The following is a 20,587-nucleotide window of genomic DNA, read 5'->3' on the forward strand; positions in this document are numbered from 1 at the left end:
ACAACCGTGAGAGGCCCGCGTACCGCAAAAAGAATAAAAAAATAAAAACAAAGATGAAAAACAACCCAGCCTTCCTTTGCATAAAAAAGAGGTTTTATTAGAATAAAGAATATACCATGCAATATCAACGTGATACTTTACACATGCCAGTTTTTCTACTTATGTTGATATATAAGTCCAATCAGACATCGTGATTCTATTTCAGAAGAACTTTGAGAGAGATGAAGCCTCTGTTCTTCCATGAGGTCTCCCTGGATCCCAGATGCCTGTTTATTTCTAGAATGTGGTCCCACCAAAGAGTGTGGCTTGTCTGTCTTCCAACCAGATGGTGCCAGACATCTAGTCTGGCAACACTGATGGGAGATGCTGCCACATCCAGTTTATACCAGTTCCAAGCCATGACTGCAAGAGCCTGCCACGGCTATTTCTTTACGTGTAGGAACGAAGGGAATCTCATCCCTGGCCAGATCCGTATTGGTACCGCACATAGGAGATCTGGGCCATGATTAGAAAGGGTTAGGGAAGCATGAAGAGTGAGGATGGAATAAAAGCAGCAAAAGTCAAAAATAAACAGTTGGTTTTTCTTCCCCAGTTATTTAGGAGATGTTACAGACAAGGAGATGCACCAAGAATTCAGAGAAAGTAGCCTTGAGACGGGCTGGGACCTGGGACCCTTTGCTGCAGTGCTGCAATGCTTGCATGGGGACACACCTCTCCTTGGGCAACAAAATACAAAGAAACTGTATGGGACTAAAAATAACTGCATGCATGCACGGTGAGGGCAAATTCTGGACAAAACATACAAAGAGACAAAAGAACCCAACTGCCACTTTTTTTTTTTTTTTTTTTTCCAGTACGCGGGCCTCTCACTGTTGTGGCCTCTCCCGTTGCGGAGCGCAGGCTCCAGACGCGCAGGCTCAGAGGCCATGGCTCACGGGCCCAGCCGCTCAGCGGCATGTGGGATCTTCCCGGACCGGGGCACGAACCCGTGTCCCCTGCAACGGCAGGCGGACTCTCAACCACTGCACCACCAGGGAAGCCCCCCAACTGCCACTTTTGAAGAGCCCGGAGCAAAACCAGGGCACTGCACATGCCCCCTGCACACAACACTCCACCTAAGGGGTGGGCAAACCTCCTAAGTGACACCCCCCCAGCCCAACCCCTGGACACACCCCTACCCTCACCCATATAAGGAACAAGCTCGCCCCGCCCCCATGCCCCCCCTCGGGGAGCGGGCAAGCAAGGGAACCTGCTGTTTGTTCTCTCTCCCCGCTGCTGCAGCAGGGACCCCAATAAAGCCTTGCCTGAACTTCTTGTCTGGCCTCTGATCAATTTCTATTAATTAAGGAGGCCAAGAACCCTGGTTGATAATAGTGGTAGATCAAGATGATGGGAGAATTCTGGGATACAAGTTTTATCTCCTTCCATGCGAGACCTCAGACTCTCCCTGCTGAGTTGTAGGTCAGGGAAATCCAAATCATTCTTCTGGACACAGGGAAGTGAAATGCAAATGTTTCCTTCTTCGTGTGGATCATTGCAAAATAAGCAAACTCTAGGTTTGCCTAGGTTTAGACCAGAAACACGGGACTAGCAATCTTTAGGAAAAAGTTTAAAATCTCATCAGAGCTCATTTAATGCATCAGTTACTAATTTGTGAATGAGTGTGTGTCTGTTGGAGTGGGGGTAATCATATATACCTACCAAAGAATTAGGGAAATGCAGATGGTAGATATGGACAATACTCAGGTTTCTGGAAATGCTAAAAAACAAGCCACAGAATAAGATCATAATAGATAATTAAAATGTGTAAACCAGGCATTTTAGAGACAAAATATTTCTTAGATCAAAAGAAGGAAAAGCTGTCAATTAGTCAATCTGTAAATAATATATTGATTAAAAGGGAAGATGGTCACTTAGAAGACAAAAAAATGAATGCTTGGGGAGAAAAATTGGTAGCCCCCTGGCCCAGGGCCTCAGCCTATCTGGATGCGGTAGCCGGGCACATCAGACGTTAATATACGTTATTCACTTTGCTTTGATTCCTGTCTCTACAAACAGACTTTCAATTGTAATTTGCCTTTCCACGTGGTTTCTTCAACTAGAGGAAGAATTGTGCTACTGCACAAGTACAAACTTGGGGGCTTTGTTCTTCAGTGAAAACTAAAAATAGCATCCTGGCTTATGCAGCCAGCTATTCTGAGCTTGGTTAACTTCAGGCCATCTGGAAAAGATTTTCAGACGTTGCAAAATGAACACCACACCCTGAATTGTGGTAATGTTACTAAAGTGAATTTATCTCCAGCTAGCTAGCCGCCCCCTGGAGACAGATGTACCTCCTCCTGTTTCAAATAGCTATAAAATATCTGATACTTTTAGTGACAAAAATATTCTGTTTGATGTATATCTGATCTGGTATATGCTCCATAATGAATAAACTTCTTTGCAAAGTTTTATTTAACACATGGCTTACTGTAAACCCCAGATCATTTTTGCTTTATTCAAGTCTTGTGCCAATCCCCAGCTTAAGCACTAGATTTAATTATTATTAATGAATGAGCATTACTTTCTCCTGGGTAGTTGGGCAAACTGCAAAAAAAACCTATCTTCTCAATGAAAAAAGAATGTTGCCATTACTAGCAAATGTAGGGCTGGCCAAAAAGTTCATTCGGGTTTTCTGTAATAACAGCATTCAAAAACCTCAACGAACTTTTTGATCAGCCAAATATATATGTGACCAAAAGAGATTTTTATAAAGACCTTATAGTCAGAATTGTTGTTCATCAAAAAAAAATTAGAGATAATAATAGACCACTGACAGCTCCACATAAATCCAAAGCATGAGGCTTCTTTTTTTTTTTTTTCCCACTCTGGCAGTAGGAGAATTTAAGATTAGCTACCAAAGGTAAATTGAAAGATATGGGCTCAGTGAACTGGAGTTCATGTAAAGAAAGGTGGAAGAAAATGGCAATAAGGAAAAGGCAAGGTGTCCAGGGAGCTGATAGAGTTATCACAGTGGTAGCATTACCACATACAGCCAGTTCTATGAACCTGAGCTCTTTCTATTTCCCCAAAGACTGCTTCCTATAAGCAAAACAAGTAGCAAAGGAGAGATGTTATAGGCATGCCTTTTACTGAGGCTATTATGTCCCAATTTGAGTAGACATTATGAAGCTATTTACTTTGTCTCTTTTTAGCACATTAACCTGGATTTCTCCTGATTTGTACAAAATTGACTAATAATGTTGACTAATTAGCTAACAATATGAGCTAATATTTATTAAGTATTACCATATACCAGGCACTAGGCTAAGCCCTTTTCATGTATATTCCCACTTAATTGTTGCATCTGTTTTATGAGGTAGATACAATTATTTTTCTCATTTTACCCATGAGAAAAATGGAACTTGTAAGAAACTTGCATAAGGCCACATACTTACAAAATGGCAGGCTGAGATTAATAATCACAGGTCTGATGATTTAAGAACATTTAGCAAGTACTCTTAACCCACTCTTTGCAATAGTCTCTGCAGACTCACTTTCCAATGCATCAAAGCCATTACAACGATCACATTTTCCACCAAACTAAGGAAATGTTTTCTACTTCTTTGGCTCAGTTGGTGATAAATCATTACAGGATAATAATAACATCAGCCTCTTGAGCATTTGTTATACACCAGGCACTCTTCTAAGTGTTTACATATGCTGACTCCTTTAACTCTTCACAATAAGCCTATGAGATAATTACTATTATTATCCCTATTTTACAGATGAGGAACTAAGGCACACAGGGCCCAAGTAACTTGCCCAAGGACACACAAGTATAGACTTACTTACTCATTTCTGGCCTATCCAAAACAGGCCACAGCTGAATAAATTTATCCCAGTTCTTTACTGCCAGTTCAAGGACACATAACAAGTTCTGAGAAAATATGCAGGAGAAAAATCACTCTCTTCAATTCCTTGTCTAAATTCTCTTCTAGAACTTATCTCAGAATTGGTTAAAAAAGAGAGAGAGAACCTTTCACCTCAAATAAAGGTGGGCTCCTCTTCTGTAGTTTGCTAAGCAACTTTGAGTATTGGTTAGAAAGCTATTACTTTGGACTTAAATGGCACATTCCCCGGTTTTTTTCATATCATCTGAGTGGCCCCTTTTTGTATAGTTGATTGAATTAGCCATGAGCTGTCCCATTCCTTCAACCATTAAGATCCCAACCAGAAGTCTTCAATCTCTCTGCTGCCTTTACACATCTAGAGTCAGTACTATACCCCCCGTCAGTCCCAGTGGCAATAACCAGGATTCTCAAATAGGGGGGGTACCTGCCTTGTGGTTCTCACGTGTCCTAAAGGAAGCAAGTTAGAACCTCATAAGAAGGAAAGGCAACTGTTTCAAGAAAAAGTATCCCCTCCTCAGCTTACAATGCTATATATTGCTGACCTACCTTAAGAATCTCCACCCTGGGGGCTTCCCTGGTGGCGCAGTGGTTGAGAATCCGCCTGCCAATGCAGGGGACACGGGTTCGTGCCCCGGTCCGGGAAGATCCCACATGCCGCGGAGCGGCTGGGCCTGTGAGCCGTGGCCACTGAGCCTGTGCTTCCGGAGCCTGTGCTCCGCAACGGGAGAGGCCACAACAGTGTGAGGCCCACATACCGAAAAAAAAAAAAAAAATAAGAATCTCCACCCTGAATACAGGACTAACATTTTTTCAATGTTTTCCTCCTACAGACTCAAACTCTTATTTTGATGTTCCAAGGTAACCAGTCTTTGTCATGGTGAGGTTTTCTGTTAAACTGGACATTTGTCATCTCGATCTATACCATGCTATTCATTCTAGAAACGAAAAATGGTCAAACTCTTTTCCAATAACCAATGGGAAACTGGTTAAGGGAATATTGGAGAAGGATTTTTAAAAAGCCTGGTCAGCCCAAATCATTATGCAGGTCAAGTAGTCCAAAACCACATGAGAGTCTGAACAAGTGACCAGCTCACAGCTTCATTGTAAACGTTATGTCAGGGTCAGAAAAATCAATGCCTGTATGAAAGCACAGCTTTCCTCGTGGCATTTTAAAAGTCTTATTCCTAAGACTGTAGATGAAGGGATTAATCGTGAGCATCACCAGAGCATAGAATGTGGACACCACCCTGTCCTGGTCCAGGGAGTAGCTGGAACTAGGTCACATGTCCATGAAGAGACCAGAACTGTAGAAGAGGGTCACCGCAGTCAGATGAGAGGCACACGTACTGAAGGCCTTGGCCCGACCTTCAGCTGAGCTGACATTCAGGACAGCCGCAGCAGTGTAACAATAAGAGATGAGGATCACCAGGACAGATACCACTCCAACAACAGCACCCACAAGGAAGTTCATCATCTGGCTGGCGAAGGTATCAGAGCACGACAGAACCAGGATGGAAGGAAGGTCACAGAGGAAGTGGTTGATCGTGTTTGGCCCGCAGAAATCATGCTGATAGACAGAGTATGTTTCAATCAAAGATCTGAGAAATCCACCCACATAGGCCCCAGCCACCACCTTTAAGCAAAGTGTATGGGATGCGAGGGCCGTGTAGAGCAACGGGTTTTTATGGTTGATTAATATTCCAGCGTGTCTGTGTGTGTGTGTGTGTGTGTGTGTGTGTGTGTGTGTGTGTGTGTGACATCTTCTTAAACCAATCATCTGTTGATGGGCTCTTAGGTTGCTTCCATGTCTTGGTTATTATAACTAATGCCACTATGAACATTGGGGTGCGTGTATCTTTTCAAGTTAGAGTTTTTGTCTTTTCCAGATATATGCCCAAGAGTGGGATTACTGGATAATACGGTAACTATTTTTAGTTTTTTAAGGAACCTCCATACTGTTTTCCATAGTGGCTGCACCAATTTACATTCCCACCAGCAGTGTAGGTGGGTTCCATTTTTCCCCACACCCTCTCCAACTAAAATAAATATTTTATTTATTGTAGATTCAGGGTTGATAAGACTTAAAAGCAGGACCAAGTTTAACTGTGCGGGTTGCAGAGCCTCTTAACTTAATGTAATGACATGTTTGAAAAAGAACAAGACCCTGAGATTCGGACCAGGGACTTATTAGTAGGCTCAAATGAAGCTGATAATCTTGAACTCCTGAATTACCCTGAGCTTCCCTAGCCATGAGACTCCCTCTTAACCTGTCTGAAGAGACGAGCCATTCCTTGCTCAGTGACGTTTCTTAACCTCCTGTGAAGCAATTGCCTTGCAAGAGGATGCCTATTTATGTCAAGACCCACCAAACCAGGCTTTATTGCTACCAGCCCGTTATTAGATTCAAAATCAGCATGCTCCAGGAGGACAAGTGCAAACTATAACCTTTTAGAAGAGAAATTATTCCTCCCAAGCTTGAAAGATATTGTCGATTTACTTGGGGAAAATCCTGGGGCAATACAATAATACCTCGGAGGTACTGTGGATTTGATTCCAGACCACTGCAATAAAGTGGAAATCACAGTAAAGGGAGTCTCAAGAATTTGTTGGTTTCCCAGTGCACATAAAATTTATGTTTACACTATTCTGTAGTGTATAAGTTTTCAATAGCATTATGTCTAAAAAAGCTATGTATATGCCTTAATTTAAAAATATTTTAAAAGATATAAAAATATTTTTAATTTTTAAAAATTTAAAAATGTATTAAAAATAATTTTTATTAAATTAAATTTAAGTTAAATTTAATTTAATTTTATTAAAATTTTTACGTAAATTAACAATTTTTTAAATTGAGTTATTTGTAGTGAGGTGGATGGACCTAGAGTCTGTCATATAGAGTAAAGTAAGTCAGAAAGAGAAAAACAAATACTGTATGCTAACACATATATATGGAATCTAAAAAGAAATGGTTCTGATGAACCTAGGGGCAGGACATGAATAAAGACACAGACGTAGAGAATGGACTTGAGGACATGGTGTGTGTGTGGGGGGAAGTGTAAGCTAGGACGAAGTGAGAGAGTAGCATTGACATATATACACTACCAAATGTTAGATAGCTAGTAGGAAGCAGCTTCATAGCACAGGGAGATCAGCTCGGTACTTTGTGACCACCTAGAGGGGTGGGATAGGGAGAATGGGAGGGAAACACAAGAGGGAGGAGATATGGAGATATATGTATACAAATAGCTGATTCACTCTGTTATACAGCATAAACTAACAACACTGTAAAGCAATTATACTCCAATAAAGATGTTAAAATTTTTTAAAAATTTCTAAAGATACAAAAAAATTAAATTAAGAAATTAATTTTTAAAAATAAAAATATTTTATTACTAAAATATGACAGCCATCATCTGGGTCTTCAGTGAGTCATGGTAGTAACATCAAAGACCACTCACTGATCACGGGACCTCCCTGGTTTGCGCAGTGGTTAAGAATCCTCCTGCCAATGCAAGGGACATGGGTTCGAGCCCTGTTCTGGGAAGATCCCACATGCCCCAGAGCAACTAAGCCCATGCGCCACAACTACTGAGCCCACGTGCCACAACTACTGAAGCCCTTACTCCTAGAGCCCCTGCTCCGCAACAAGAGAAGCCACTGCGGTGAGAAGCCTGTGCACCGCAATGAAGAGGAGACCCCACTCTCCATAACTAGAGAAAGCCCGTGCACAGCAACGAAGGCCCAATGCAGCCAAAAATAGATAAATTTATTTTTTAAGAAAAGAAATAGATGCCATGAAGTCCAGGTTGGAAGAGTCAGAACTGAAAAGTATTTTCTCACAACACAATAGAAGACCCCAATCAACAGGCCATCGTGAGGCCAGAGTTTTTCCTTTGCCCTACAGCAGAATCCTCTAATGAGGATGGTCTGAAATAATCGTCTCTGTAAGAATTTCTCACGGCCTGGTTGTCAGCAACTTAAGAGTCTCAGATCTGTAAGTTGTCAGCTCTGAAAGGGACTCTAAAGCTTATATCACTCAAACACCTCATTTTACGGGTGAGGAAATGAAGTCTGAGAGAAAATTACCTCTCAGTTCTTGAGTTGTGGCTGTACCATGTGTGCAGCGCAAGCAATAATTAGTAAAATGATCTCCAGGGACCAGGAGTCCAGGCTAAAGAATCCAGCCACCCCTCCCTTTGTGGAAATTTTCCATTGCCCACCGTGGAGGATATGAGTTCTGTTTTTCTACGGAAACCTTTGGGTTTCCCTTACAGAAGCTGAGATAACTTTCATATTTTTTCAAAGTTTTCATAGCTAATAAATGGCTCAGGCAAGGCTAGATCTGAGATGTCTGACCATCAGCTAAATGCATGTCTGACTACTCCTGTTGCCTGCGGCAGGATTTGAGGGCATCTGAAACAAGCTCATCTATAAAAATGTATCATCTATTGTAATGTTATGAAAGGGACTTTGTTGTCTTTATCTGACCGAGGAGTACATATGGTAAGGCTTCCGTACCTCGAAGAATTTCTTTTTTTTTTTTTTTTTAAATTTTTAAAATTTATTATTTATTTATAAATTTATTTATTTTATTTATTTATTTTTGGCTGCGTTGGGTCTTCGTTGCTGTGCGCGGGCTTTCTCTAGTTGTGGCGAGCAGGGGCTACTCTTTGTTGCGGTGCGCGGGGCTTCTCATTGCGGTGGCTTCTCTTGTTGCGGAGCACGGGCTCTAGGCACGCAGGCTTCAGTAGTTGTGGCACATGGGCTCAGTAGTTGTGGCTCGCTGGCTCTAGAGCGCAGGCTCAGTAGTTGTGGCGCACGGGCTTAGTTGCTCCGCGGCATGTGGGATCTTCCCAGACCAGGGCTCGAACCCGTGTCGCCTGCATTGGCAGGCGGATTCTTATCCACTGCGCCACCAGGGAAGCCCTCGAAGAATTTCAACATCATTTTCCTGCCATTTATTCTTGGCCAGCCCTCAAGGGAGAAAGGAACCCTATCCTGTCTGCTTCGCTAGAATCTGCCTGAGTCACAGGTTCACAAGAAGCAAAGGCTTAAGAAGAAACTGGCTTTCCATTATTCAGGGCCTGATTGTCTAGAAGATTACAAATCAGCCCATTCTAAATTCTTCCTCGTTCCTCTTTCTAGCATTTTCTTGAGAGCCTCCGCATTAAGAGAATCGAAACAATAATAAATTCCCGTGGGTCTCCTGGCAACCCATTATTTTTGTCAAGTAAATAGATTAAAACTGTAGTCAACTAAACTTTGGACTGGAAGTACTGATTGGTCTGTTATATCCCTAATCTCCCAGCCATGTCTGATGGACAGAGATGTAAGGGAAGTAAAGAGCCATTTGCACAGAGGGATTCAGGAGGGAAACACAAACAAGGGAAACTTGCTCCCAAATCCAGCCCGTCCCAACCAGCTGTACCACTGCCTCCTGTTGCCTTGGTGTTGCCCTGAAATCCTGCTCGTGGGATATTTCATAAATTAGACACAGTTCATGGGGTTCAAGCTAGACACAACACCACCGAAAGCACACAACTCACACCAGGACTTGAACCCTGCCAAGATCCAGATTGGGTCTTGAACCCACTATCTTTTAACTGAGCTCACACACCTGGCTTCAGGACTTGCTGAAGTTCAGGTTCTTTATGTCTCAGTGCAAAAAGAATTCAGTGACAGGCAAAAGTGATAGGTAAGAAGTGGATTTATTTATAGAGAGAAACACACTCCACAGACAGAGTGTGGGCCATCTCGGAAGGCGAGAGGACCCAGAATATGGGGTCACTAGTTTTTATGGGCTAGGTAACCTTTTTTCTTTTTTTTGGCCTTGGCGTGCAGGATCTTAGTTCCCTGACCAGGGATCAAACCCATGCCCCCTGCAGTGGAAGCATGGAATCCTAATCACTGGACCACCAGGGAGTTCCTTGGCTGGGTAATTTCATAGGCTAATGCGTGGGAGGAGTTTTCTAACTGTCTTGGGGAGGGGGCAGGGACTTCCAGGAATTGGGCCACCGCCCACTTTTTGGCCTTTCTTGGTTGGCCTCAGAACTGTCACGGTGCCTGTGGGCATGTCATTTAGATGCTAATGTATTACAAAGAGCATATAATAAGGCTCAAGGTCCCCTGGAAGTCAAATCTCTAAATCCTTTCTCAGTATTATCTCACTAGGGATTAATTTCAGGTGGTCTACTGGCGCAGCCAAAGGCACCAGGTGTCATCCCAAAGTGGAAGAGATGTAGGACAGGAAAGCTGCAGAGGGTGCATGTGAGGGAGGTAAATCCAAGTCTGGGGTGTAAAGGTGGCCCAGAGACCCAGGTACGGAAGGGTGGAACACTTCAGCAAGGTGGCAGGGGCAACACAAGGCAGACGCTATTGACAAAACTCACATTTGCTCATGTCTGATCCCGGACTCATGGATGCTTTACTAAAGTTGGAAGATCTTTTAAAAATCTACATTTGTGGGACTTCCCTGGTGGTGCAATGGTTGAGAATCTGCCTGCCAATGCAGGGGACTCAGGTTCGAACCCTGGTCTGGGAAGATCCCACATGCCACGAAGCAACAAAGACCCAACACAGCCAAAAATAAATAAACACATTTCTTAAAAAAAACTACATTTGCTTCTTTTGGGTGGTTGTTACTTCCTACCTAGAATTAAAATCATTCACCACACTTTTGACTTCAGCCTTGAATTTTGTACCTAATTACCCATGTAAAAAAACATCGAAAACAATTCAAGCTTCCCTTGGAACCAAAGAATACAGAATCATATTCTGCCATAACTAGTATGTTCCTTTATCAACAGTAGCAGCTACTTATATGAATCATTTTTTATTACCAAAAAACAAAAATACAAAACCAAAAAACTTCCCTTCCACATACCTTTTTTAGCATTTAGTCTTTACTTTCTAGAGGCAAATAGTGAATTGAGGATTCACAAGAGACTAGTTCCAGGAAAAATAAAAATACATACACACACACAAGTATACACACTTTTACTTTGAGACTATCCCAGGATACACACACAAACACACGCACAAACACACACACACTTACTTTTAAGAGACAATTAATTGATTACTGGGTTCCTAAAAGACCACAGTACTTTGGAGAGAAGCAGTATACATTAAAATCTATTTCCCATGAAAATGTGTTCCTTCTCCTTCCATGTAATGAGAACGTGTTGCTTGACAACAGTCTTTTAACATATGGATTCTAACACAGGGTATTTGCGTTTTGGCTAAATCGTTCAACATCTCCCACCTTGGGAGATGTTGGGAAGCTGTATTTCTGAAGAACGTCTTAAATTTAGGAGCAGTGTCTACAGAGCAAAATGTTTCATAATGTCTTCTCACCACTAGAGGGACCTATTCCTTTTCCATGTGTCTCCCTTTGGCAGACGTTTAAGAATTTTACTGAGATATTTATTTCCAAAGACGAAGCCTCAAAACCTATGTCAAATGAAAAAAAAAAAAAAAAAGGAAAAAAAGAAAAGAAAAAAACACAACCTAAAAGTGGAGAATTATGTTTTATTCAGCGGACTTACCGAGGACTTGAGCCTGAGATACAGCCTCTCAGGTAGCTCTGAGGGACGGTTCCGAAGAGGTAAGAGAGAGCCATGATATACTGGAGTTTTTGCAAAAAACAAAAACAAAAACAAAAAAACATAGTCAAACATCAAAAGAGTACTGGTGATTAAAGAAATAGACATCTCAAGTTAATGAATTTAGCACCTTTCTATGTATGAGAAGATGCAAGCGTCTGGGTTTACTGAAATCATTCCTTTGATCTGCACCTTAATTGTCTAGGGCCAGTGTGTGACCTTGGGCCATTACGTAACTTCTCTTAGTTGTTTGTAAAATGGGTTAGATAATAATGACTATTCAAGATTTCCGCTATTATTGTTCTACATAGTGATCCACCCCAAAACCAATGACCGAGGAATTCCACTACGGTATCGTCTGTAAGACTGAATACAATTTAATCGCTCATCAAAAAGCACAGACTAAAGAATTAGGATATATCCAAACACCGGAAGTGAAAAGATGAGTGAAGGCTTAAGAAGGAAATAGAAAGATTTCGAGACTATTGTTGGGGTGGGGCAGTACCTCTGGCAACGCTACCTTTGTACACTAATCATAAGTGATTTATAAAGAAAATGTACAGTTATACTGCTGATCCGGGGCCCCAGATTCAGCTGTTGGCTGGAACAAACAGTAAATGGGGCTGGGGCGGCGGCAGCGTTCAGTTTTCTCAGGCTGACACTTTCACTGAAACTAGAGTCACTTTAGGGATGCAGCCTGGAGCTGCTAAACACGATATTAGTGTTAAATGTTTTTTCAAGTCTTATAGGCTGCCTAGTTGAGACGAGGGCTCAGAGGAGCCCAGCTAGAGTTTAGTCAAAGGGAAATTCTTTGCCAGAGGGAAACAGCACCGTAAAACACGTGGGGCTGTTTGAATTCTCCACCATGAGCATAAAATTTTTCAAAAAGTTTTTTTAATTTAAATAAAAGTACGAGGTCAGTGGAAGGAAGTAATCGACAAAGGAGAGAGGTGACCTTCGGGATTACCCCTAACAGTGGTGGCAGCAACACTGAAAGATGGCAAAGCAGGCTCTAGAAGGAGGGGAACCGGACTCCTACCCAGGCACCTGGAGGCCGACCTGCGGGCGGTAGTCGGGAGCGCGCAGGCGCAGAGACGCGCGATGACGTGAGCAGGGCGGGGCCGCTTGCACCTCCCTAGTGGCGCCACGAGGGGGCAGCCTTGGTGGCCGATGTGCGCGGGCACCTCTGGAGCCTAGCCTGCGCTTCGGGACGCAGCGTGGAGCCCGGTTGGAAACAGCAGCGTCTCCCACTTCCTGGAGTAAAACTCAAGTTCCGGCTGGCAAAAAGAAACGTTAGTTTAAGTATTCCTGAAAAAGAGTGGACCTCTAATCGTGGTTCCACTGGGGCTCGAACCCAGGACCTTCTGCGTGTAAAGCAGACGTGATAACCGCTACACTATGGAACCGCCCGTTCTATTTTTGCGACAGGATAGAATAAAGACTTTTTATTCGCACAAAGACTTTCCTCCCGATGTGCAATGAGGTTGAGAGTTGATGCCTGGCGATCGCTCGCGAGAAGAAACTTTCAAACAGATTTCAGACTTTCAAGCGCAATGCCCATCCACGCTTCTCCTTGGCGACGCGGGCTCCCCAGTTTATCCGAGAAAGAAAGCGTGGCCCGACGTGCCGGCGACTGTCCCCCAGACAGACGCCGCTCCTGCCTTGATGTAAGCAACGCGGAGGAGTTTTAGCCGTCGGGCTCTGTGGCGCAATGGATAGCGCATTGGACTTCTAGATTAGATTGAAGGCATTCAAAGGTTGTGGGTTCGAGTCCCACCAGAGTCGCTTTTCTTTTGATAAGCAGCAGGCAGATTACCTACGATTTCCGATGAGACTCGCCCACTTTGAAAAGGAGCCCATTCCACTTTCCTGTGCTGTCCTCAGATGTGACTGTATTAGGAATTCTGATACTTGAGTCTTCATCGCTTTCGTGTGGCTCCAGTTTCTGGTGACTGGACATGAGGAAATTACAGGATGTGATGAAAGTTACTGAGTTTCCCATCCCCCCATCCCCGTATTGTTCTTTTACATAAGGCATAAAATTTTTAAATTGTTGTGCAACTTTTCGTAGCTCAGAATTACTCAGGGTATGAAAAGAAGCTTGGAATCGGCGGGTACCAGAATGGCCGAGTGGTTAAGGCGTTGGACTTAAGATCCAATGGATTTATATCCTCGTGGGTTCGAACCCCACTTCTGGTATAACTCAGTCTCTTTTCCCGAACTTTTTTTTCTCCGATTCAACGATTGTAAGCCGTCCATTTTGCAGTCTGAGTCGTCCAGCCTGAGTGGTTAAGTGGCGGTGATCTTTTAATCTGAAAGTTTATGGCAGACGTAGAAAGTGTAGCAGTAGCTTCAGAACCGATGGCTTGGAAGGTAAAAAGTAAACGTCTGCGTGAAACTATACTACTTTGTAGGGGAGGGGGCGAGAGGTACATTGCTTAGTGAAAACGCTCACTTTTTGAATTAGCGATTATCTAAGATCATGCTATGTGCCAAATACCGTTCTAAACGCTGAGGTTGTGGGAATGCAAAGATTTAAAAGAAAAGAAAGTAAACCAAACAGCAAATAACATTAAGAAAAGAAAAAAAAAAAAAAGAAAGAAAGTCCTTAACCGACAAGATTTTTGTCCAGAAGGACTTACAGGACAGAGGGAAGGGATGGTTCATACAAGCAGATAAACAGGAGGATTTCAGATGGCGATAAGCTCTTATAAAGAATTAAGTGGGGTGGCACGATCGAGTGGCATAGAACTTTTTCAGGACCAACTTATTCCATTTGATTATGGAAATCATTCACCTTGACAGGAATGTTCTCCCCTCTCTCTACCAAACAAAAACTTCCAAGGACCAGTTCTGCCCCCTCCTCCTCCACGAAAAGCCTTCCCTGACCCCTGACCCTCAGTCAACTGTCCATTCATTCATCCAGCAGTTTTTGAGAGCTGGCTTGGATCACAGTGGAGACGTACAGAGAGGTCCTGTCCTCACAGCAGAAACATTCTAGGAGGAAAGACAGACCATTAAACAGGTGTTGAAGGCAGGTTGTGGTGGGAGCAGCAATACGGACAGTCTCAGAGTCCTCGGGACCCACCCCGCTCTGGAGAGGATCAAGCAGACGTCTCTGCGGCAAGTTCCGATCCCTGTCTTTAAGGATCAGAGGGAACTTCCCAAACCAAAGAACTTAGAAAGTGGGAAGAGGGGGGTATTTCAAGATGGCGGACGGGGGGATGGAGGGGTGGTGCGTAGGGAAAAAAAAACAGGATAGTTTGTTAAATGAAATTACACACAGCTCCAGTTAACTGTCTCTACGCTAAGCAGCGCAGTTCCACACCATTAACACGTGAAGATACTCAGTTTGAGACTTTTGTTCTCAGGGTTCAATGCCTGTCAATCTAGTCTGCCTTAGGGGAACAGGAAACAAATCTTCACGCTCTCCTGCGTTACATTCAAAGCTGAGTACAGAACTGTTGGAGGAAGCTGAGGTTAGACCAAAGGCTCACTAACTCCCCCAGAGGATTGGCTTCATCTTACAGGCAATTTTTTTTTTTCTTTATTTTTTCTTGGCTAAATCCAGCCATGTCATATGATTCTTAGGGATCTACATCTTCATTTGTGAAAAGCGCACCTAATTCACTGGTGATTTTTCAACACTAGTGTAGGGGAGCAAAATTTACCACCCCAAAATGTCTCTCTGGCATGCGGATTGTTTAGAGCTGAAAACGATCAAGGCCCAAAAGACTGGGGAAGAAAGTTTGACTTTTGACCTTCTCCCTAACTGCCTAAAGAATGTAGAAGAAGGATCTGTTCCAGGAAAGGAGTTATCACCATCGATTACTATAGTACGGAACCAGGCGGGTAGACAGAGAGAAACCTAGCAAAGTCTAAAAGTGTTAAAATTCCTCTCTGTGTCACATGGTCTCTGCATGGCCCAGCAAACCGTGATTTACCAAACATTTGCTTTTCCATCTTCATGCCAATTGCCTTCTACCCCTTTGAGGTTCCAAATCACTATCCGCAACGTCCTCTTTTGGCTTTAGCTGAAGATAATATTTAAGGTGAGGTTTTCAGACATTTCAGTGAGTTACTTACTTTTCCTGGGTCCCTTCCATGTACACATATTATTAAACTTTTGTTTACTTTTCTTCTGTTACTCCGTCTTGTCAATTTAATTTTTAGCCCAGCCAGAACTAAGAAGGATAGAGGGAAAAAGTCCTTCCTCCCCCACACCAGACACACCCCTCCAAAACCCTGAAGCATGGAGGGAGCCTCTACTGGGAAGGAAATTTGCTTTTCACCTTCCTCTGCTGGGATCTGTAGAAAACACAGGATCAGGGATGCTTTGATCCAAAGGGCTGCCTACGTGATCTCAGAAGGATGGAATAATCTAACTGACAATATTTTTCTTCTTCATTTATTTTATTATTGAAAACAATACATGCTTCTTTAATGCAACAATACAGATGTACGTAAAGGAAACAGCGAGAGACTCTTCTCACACACTTCATTGCCGTTCCTCAAATGTGGTCATTTTTATCAGATTGCTTTCTACCCTTAAACATCTCTTATGTATATGCAAACAACAAATATACAAATATATATAATTAAAGGATATATATTCATATACACATCGTTTGACTTTTCCACAAATATTATATCATACGTATGGTTTAGCACCTTCTGTCATTTTTGTTTAACAGAACGTGACTATCTTTCCCTACTGGATTACTTTTTCAACTTTGTTCGTAGTTCCTGAGGTTACCAACTGGAGCCGGAACCGAGCTCAGTTTCAGCTGATCTCACTCAAAAGTCAGTGTTCAAGAGACACAAGGGTTGGTGCCTTCTTCAGGAAGCCAGCAACCTGGGAAGATAGCAAACTAGTGTCCCGAAAACCATCTCCAAGTTGCCAGTTAGAGGGAAAAGGGTTTTATAGGGAAAAACCAGGAAGTTTCAGGGGTGTGCAGGTGCGGGCTATGTGTAGAACAGCACAGACAGCTCCGATAATCATCTCAAAATTATTCATGCGGTGTTCTAGTCGGAATCACCTTGTTTTAAGCACAGTTAATCTTCAACTCCAGGGTCGGCTTGGTTCCCTTTCCTTGAGGCGAATTTCTAGAAGTATACAAGTCCTAGATTCTGTACTGCCCAAGATGGAGCAGCTTGTGTCAAGGCTATGGTCTGGTCATCACGCAGTTAGCTTTTTCCCTCTGGTGGTGGTTTTAGTATCTGCAAAACAGCTCAGGAATGTGCATCAGACACTGTTGTCTATGTCCTTCAGGGAAGAACTAAAGATTCTGTGACTCCTATACGGCTGATCTGTTTACATTGTTACCAGTTCTCCTGGCCCAACTGCTAGCTTTTGTTACTATATGTTCACATTTTTCCAATCCTTACCTCTTGAGCTAGCTTTTTCTGACTCTTGGGAGGCCTGGGAGACTAAAGCTTTGTTACAAACAAGAGGCGGTTGGAGCACACCAGGTGGAGTTCGGGGTCTCTGTCCCAGGAAGGCCCCCGAGGGTCCTGCTCGGTTACACGGATACATGTCTCCATAAAAGACTGCAGAGGTCATCCTTCCCCCACAGATTTCAGAGTGTCTCTGAAATCCGAGGACAGCTAAAATGGTTATGAGGCTCTCCCCGATAGGATTTCCTTCCCTTCCCTTTCAAGGGATCTTATCCAATGCCTCAATGAATAACATGGCAATGCAGAAACAGGAGTAATGAAGAAATGCGCCTATTAGTGACAACTGAAAAACACACAACCTAAAACTTGAGAGTTCCGTTTTATTCAGGGACCTTACTGAAGACTACAGCCAGGGAATCGGCCTCTCATCTCTGAGGAACTGTTCCAGGAAGGTAAGGGAGGGGCCAGGATACATAGGATTTTTTGCTGGGGAAAAAAAAACACGTCGTTGAACATCAAATGATGACTGCCAAGCACAGACACACAAAAACCCGACATCTCAAGTTAATTATTTTAGTGCTTTTCTAAGTATGGGAAGACGCAAGGGTCTGGGTTCATTGAAATTATTCCTTTGACATGCATCTTAACTATCTAGGGCCTGTTTTTCTCCATCCTGAATTCCCCTCTGGGCGCACCAACAGGGAAGGTGCAGTGGCTGGTGGCTTGATGGCTGCAACGTTCGTTGTTTCGTGGAATGGTAGGAAAATTTTTGTTTTTTGTGTGTCCACATTAGTTATATGCAGGACACAGCTGCCAGCGTAATGGGACTTCCTAAAAATATAAACTCCATCCTGATCCAAACCTTTCAATGGGAGCTTCAAGGAAAATGTTCAGATTCTCTGGCGAAGGTCCTTTTCCTTTTGCTCAAAATTCTCTTCCCAAGCCTTCAGGGCCCCAGTCACCACTGGTAGCTCATCTGGGCATCACCTCCCGCTGGAATACTTGGCAGGACGTTTACATCTGGTGTTGACCTGCTTCCCACCATCAAAGCGCTTGACTTCTGTTTTGCGTGCCTTCCCGCTCCACTGAGGACCAGGACCCGGTGTTGGTCCTGGATGGGTTCTGACTCATAAAGATTGGAGACCTAATCAATTACTCATAAGATTCCACCCGCAAGACCCTCCGGGGCTCTTCACAGACCAAGACTGGATTTAGAAATCCAGACGTCCTAAATCTGGAGAATTCCTCCTGGGATGTTCCCTTTAGGATGCGAGGGGCGGGGGCGCTGCTGGCGTGGAAGCATGGTCTGGCAGGCAGTTATTTTCTTTATAGTCTTTCTGTAATGGGATCAGAAAAGATTCTTTCGCCAAACGCCTTCGCGACCTTGATTTTGCAGTTTCACCACTCACGTAATCAACAAAAAGACTCAGGATTTTAATCGAATAGGAAAAGAATAGGGCCACGTGGTCGATTTTCTGCGGGTAGACTAGAAGGCAGGTTGCTCTCCGGAGCCCGGGTAGCTCAGTCGGTAGAGCATCAGACTTTTAATCTGAGGGTCCAGGGTTCAAGTCCCTGTTCGGGCGGTTATTTTTAAACTCCTAAAACAAATTTGAGTGTGTGTCCACACCACTCCCGGCTGAGCAGGTGTGAGGTTATGCAGGGCACGCTTGATTCAGCCCTCCTGGAGTTTATAACCCAGGCCAGACCAACGATGGACTTTGCAGAAAAAGTGGAAAGTGAGGAAAGCGACTGATAACAGTCTTTTCTCTTCCAACCTTGTATGATAGATACTTTGTCTTCAGATAATTTTTCCTTAAAATGAACATGTATTATTTTATATAGAAAACATCAATAAACACATAACCAAGAAAATTGCACCCCTGTCGTCAGAGTCACGGATGGTAATGCTCCAGGCAGTACATGTGCAGATTTTGGCGCTAAGTGATAATAGTTCACGCACTGTTTATTAAAAGCGCGGTGAGAAAACTGGGGTTCCAAGAAATATTTCAGGTCAACACACATGCTTATAAATCATATCAGCCGAGAACCATTCTTCACCAAATTTCTAACACGCTGATAGGACCCTGACTTGCGTGTATCGACAAACGTTTTTGAAGTCTTCATGTCTGTCGTCGATGAGAAACACTTGCAAGCCCAGCGTAACTATACTTGGCATCAAACTCAAGACCTTCTACGTGCAGACCAGAAGTGGTGGCCTTCACACTATGAAACGTCCGGCACATAGTCTAAGTGGACTGGGTCCAGGTCATTCCATGATTTGTGATATCTTTAAGGGGCTTAAGCCCTTAGGATCCTCGCAGTGTGTGGGATCGGGGTGGGAGGTGAGCCTTCAGGGGAGACACTGTAAAGGAAAGGCAGGTACTCCCGACTCCAGTCCTGTCCAATGATGAGTCAGCAAAAACCCTGCCGAAACCCGGGATCGAACCAGGGACCTTTAGATCTTCAGTCTAACGCTCTCCCAACTGAGCTATTTCGGCGAGGATGATAGGCCTTTCGCCCCTGTTAAGGAAACTTAAAAGAAAAAAATAAAAAAATCTAAGAAAGACTTTCCTTCACCTCTACCTTTCCAATTCCCAATTTCACCTTCCAAACTGCATCTTATTTTAGCTCTGAGATTTCGAGGGCAGTGAGTGAGAAAAAGAATTTCTGTCATGTGGGGAAATTGTCCCAAGCTACATATTCTTGTCTTCCTAAGGCTTTTTCCACGTCTCCCCAGGACCCTAATAAGAGGAAAGACAGCCGCCTACTAAGTGCCTACTGTGTGCCCAGCACGTCAGCTACGTGGTGTCAGTTCAGTCCCCACCCCCCTACCCCTGCCTTAAGGTCGACATAATATGATAATTTTTCAGTGAAATAACTAATGTGCCCTCAAATCATCCAGAACCGAAGCAGAAGCTATTCAGCTCCAAAGCTCGAAAGGTCTTGGTAGAGAGCGACTTTGATTTGTCTTTTCCTTTTTATTTTTGTTGTTTTGTTTTGTTTTACTTTTTTCTCACTTTTCACCCCTTGGTGAAAGGGAAAGGGAGTGAACTTGAGGACAGGGAGGAGGAAAGAGCCAGGAGGTCTCCGTGCTCCCCTCCCCTTGTGCTCTCCTCCCCTCCACCTGGTGTGTTCTTGCTCAGTCAGGAAATGATCGGAGCAAAGAGACTCCAGTTTTCAAGGTTGCCAGAAATGGACTTGATCACTTTCCAGGGGACTTCCTCAGGAAGAAGAGGCAAAATCCGAGTGTTTGCCTCAGCTCCCTTACTTTGTTCCCCTGGAACGCCACCTGAGCGCCATGATTCACTTCCTGCCAGAAAGAAGCCCACTCTTCCTTGGGTCGGTGACCATTGCTCTCGCCTCAGCGCATACCAACCAACACAAGTCACATGCATACGGGTTCATGATCTTCACGTATTGGGAACATATTTCTTTGAAATGGTTTCTTACCCGTTTCAGTGTGTCTTTTGTTCCCGCCCTAGACTGAAAGCTCTTTAATAATAATAGCTGCAATGTACTGCATGCTCGCTTTGGGGCAAAGGCTCTACTAAGCACTATTGCATGCATTGTTACCTCATTTAATCAGCACAGGTTTATGAGAGGGATGCTGTTACTATTATTCCCTTTCTCCTGATGAGGAAGCTGTGCTTTGGAGAGAAGAAAATTGTGCGTCTGTGTAGGCACAGGGTAAGG

General features: G+C 43.6%; 1 protein-coding gene and 5 non-coding genes across 6 annotated transcripts; 3 read left to right on the forward strand and 3 right to left on the reverse strand.

Moving 5' to 3' along the window:
* Positions 1–4,983: 4,983 nt before the first annotated feature.
* Positions 4,984–5,670, reverse strand: LOC131759717 (olfactory receptor 5A2-like). Its single transcript, XM_059069131.2, is given in 1 exon segment — positions 4,984–5,670. A coding segment is annotated over 1 exon segment (687 nt).
* Positions 5,671–12,830: 7,160 nt separating this feature from the next.
* Positions 12,831–12,903, reverse strand: TRNAV-UAC (transfer RNA valine (anticodon UAC)). Its single transcript has one exon. It is a non-coding gene; the product is annotated as a tRNA-Val (tRNA).
* Positions 12,904–13,194: 291 nt separating this feature from the next.
* TRNAR-UCU (transfer RNA arginine (anticodon UCU)) lies at positions 13,195–13,282 on the forward strand. Its single transcript is given in 2 exon segments — positions 13,195–13,231; positions 13,247–13,282. It is a non-coding gene; the product is annotated as a tRNA-Arg (tRNA).
* Positions 13,283–13,613: 331 nt separating this feature from the next.
* Positions 13,614–13,696, forward strand: TRNAL-UAA (transfer RNA leucine (anticodon UAA)). Its single transcript has one exon. It is a non-coding gene; the product is annotated as a tRNA-Leu (tRNA).
* A 4,708-nt stretch (positions 13,697–18,404) lies between these two features.
* TRNAK-UUU (transfer RNA lysine (anticodon UUU)) lies at positions 18,405–18,477 on the forward strand. The gene has a single exon. It is a non-coding gene; the product is annotated as a tRNA-Lys (tRNA).
* Positions 18,478–19,319: 842 nt separating this feature from the next.
* On the reverse strand, positions 19,320–19,392 carry TRNAF-GAA (transfer RNA phenylalanine (anticodon GAA)). Its single transcript has one exon. It is a non-coding gene; the product is annotated as a tRNA-Phe (tRNA).
* Positions 19,393–20,587: the final 1,195 nt, after the last annotated feature.

Source organism: Kogia breviceps, chromosome 7 (assembly GCF_026419965.1).
Source record: "Kogia breviceps isolate mKogBre1 chromosome 7, mKogBre1 haplotype 1, whole genome shotgun sequence".
In the NCBI taxonomy this organism is placed as follows: domain Eukaryota; kingdom Metazoa; phylum Chordata; class Mammalia; order Artiodactyla; family Physeteridae; genus Kogia; species Kogia breviceps.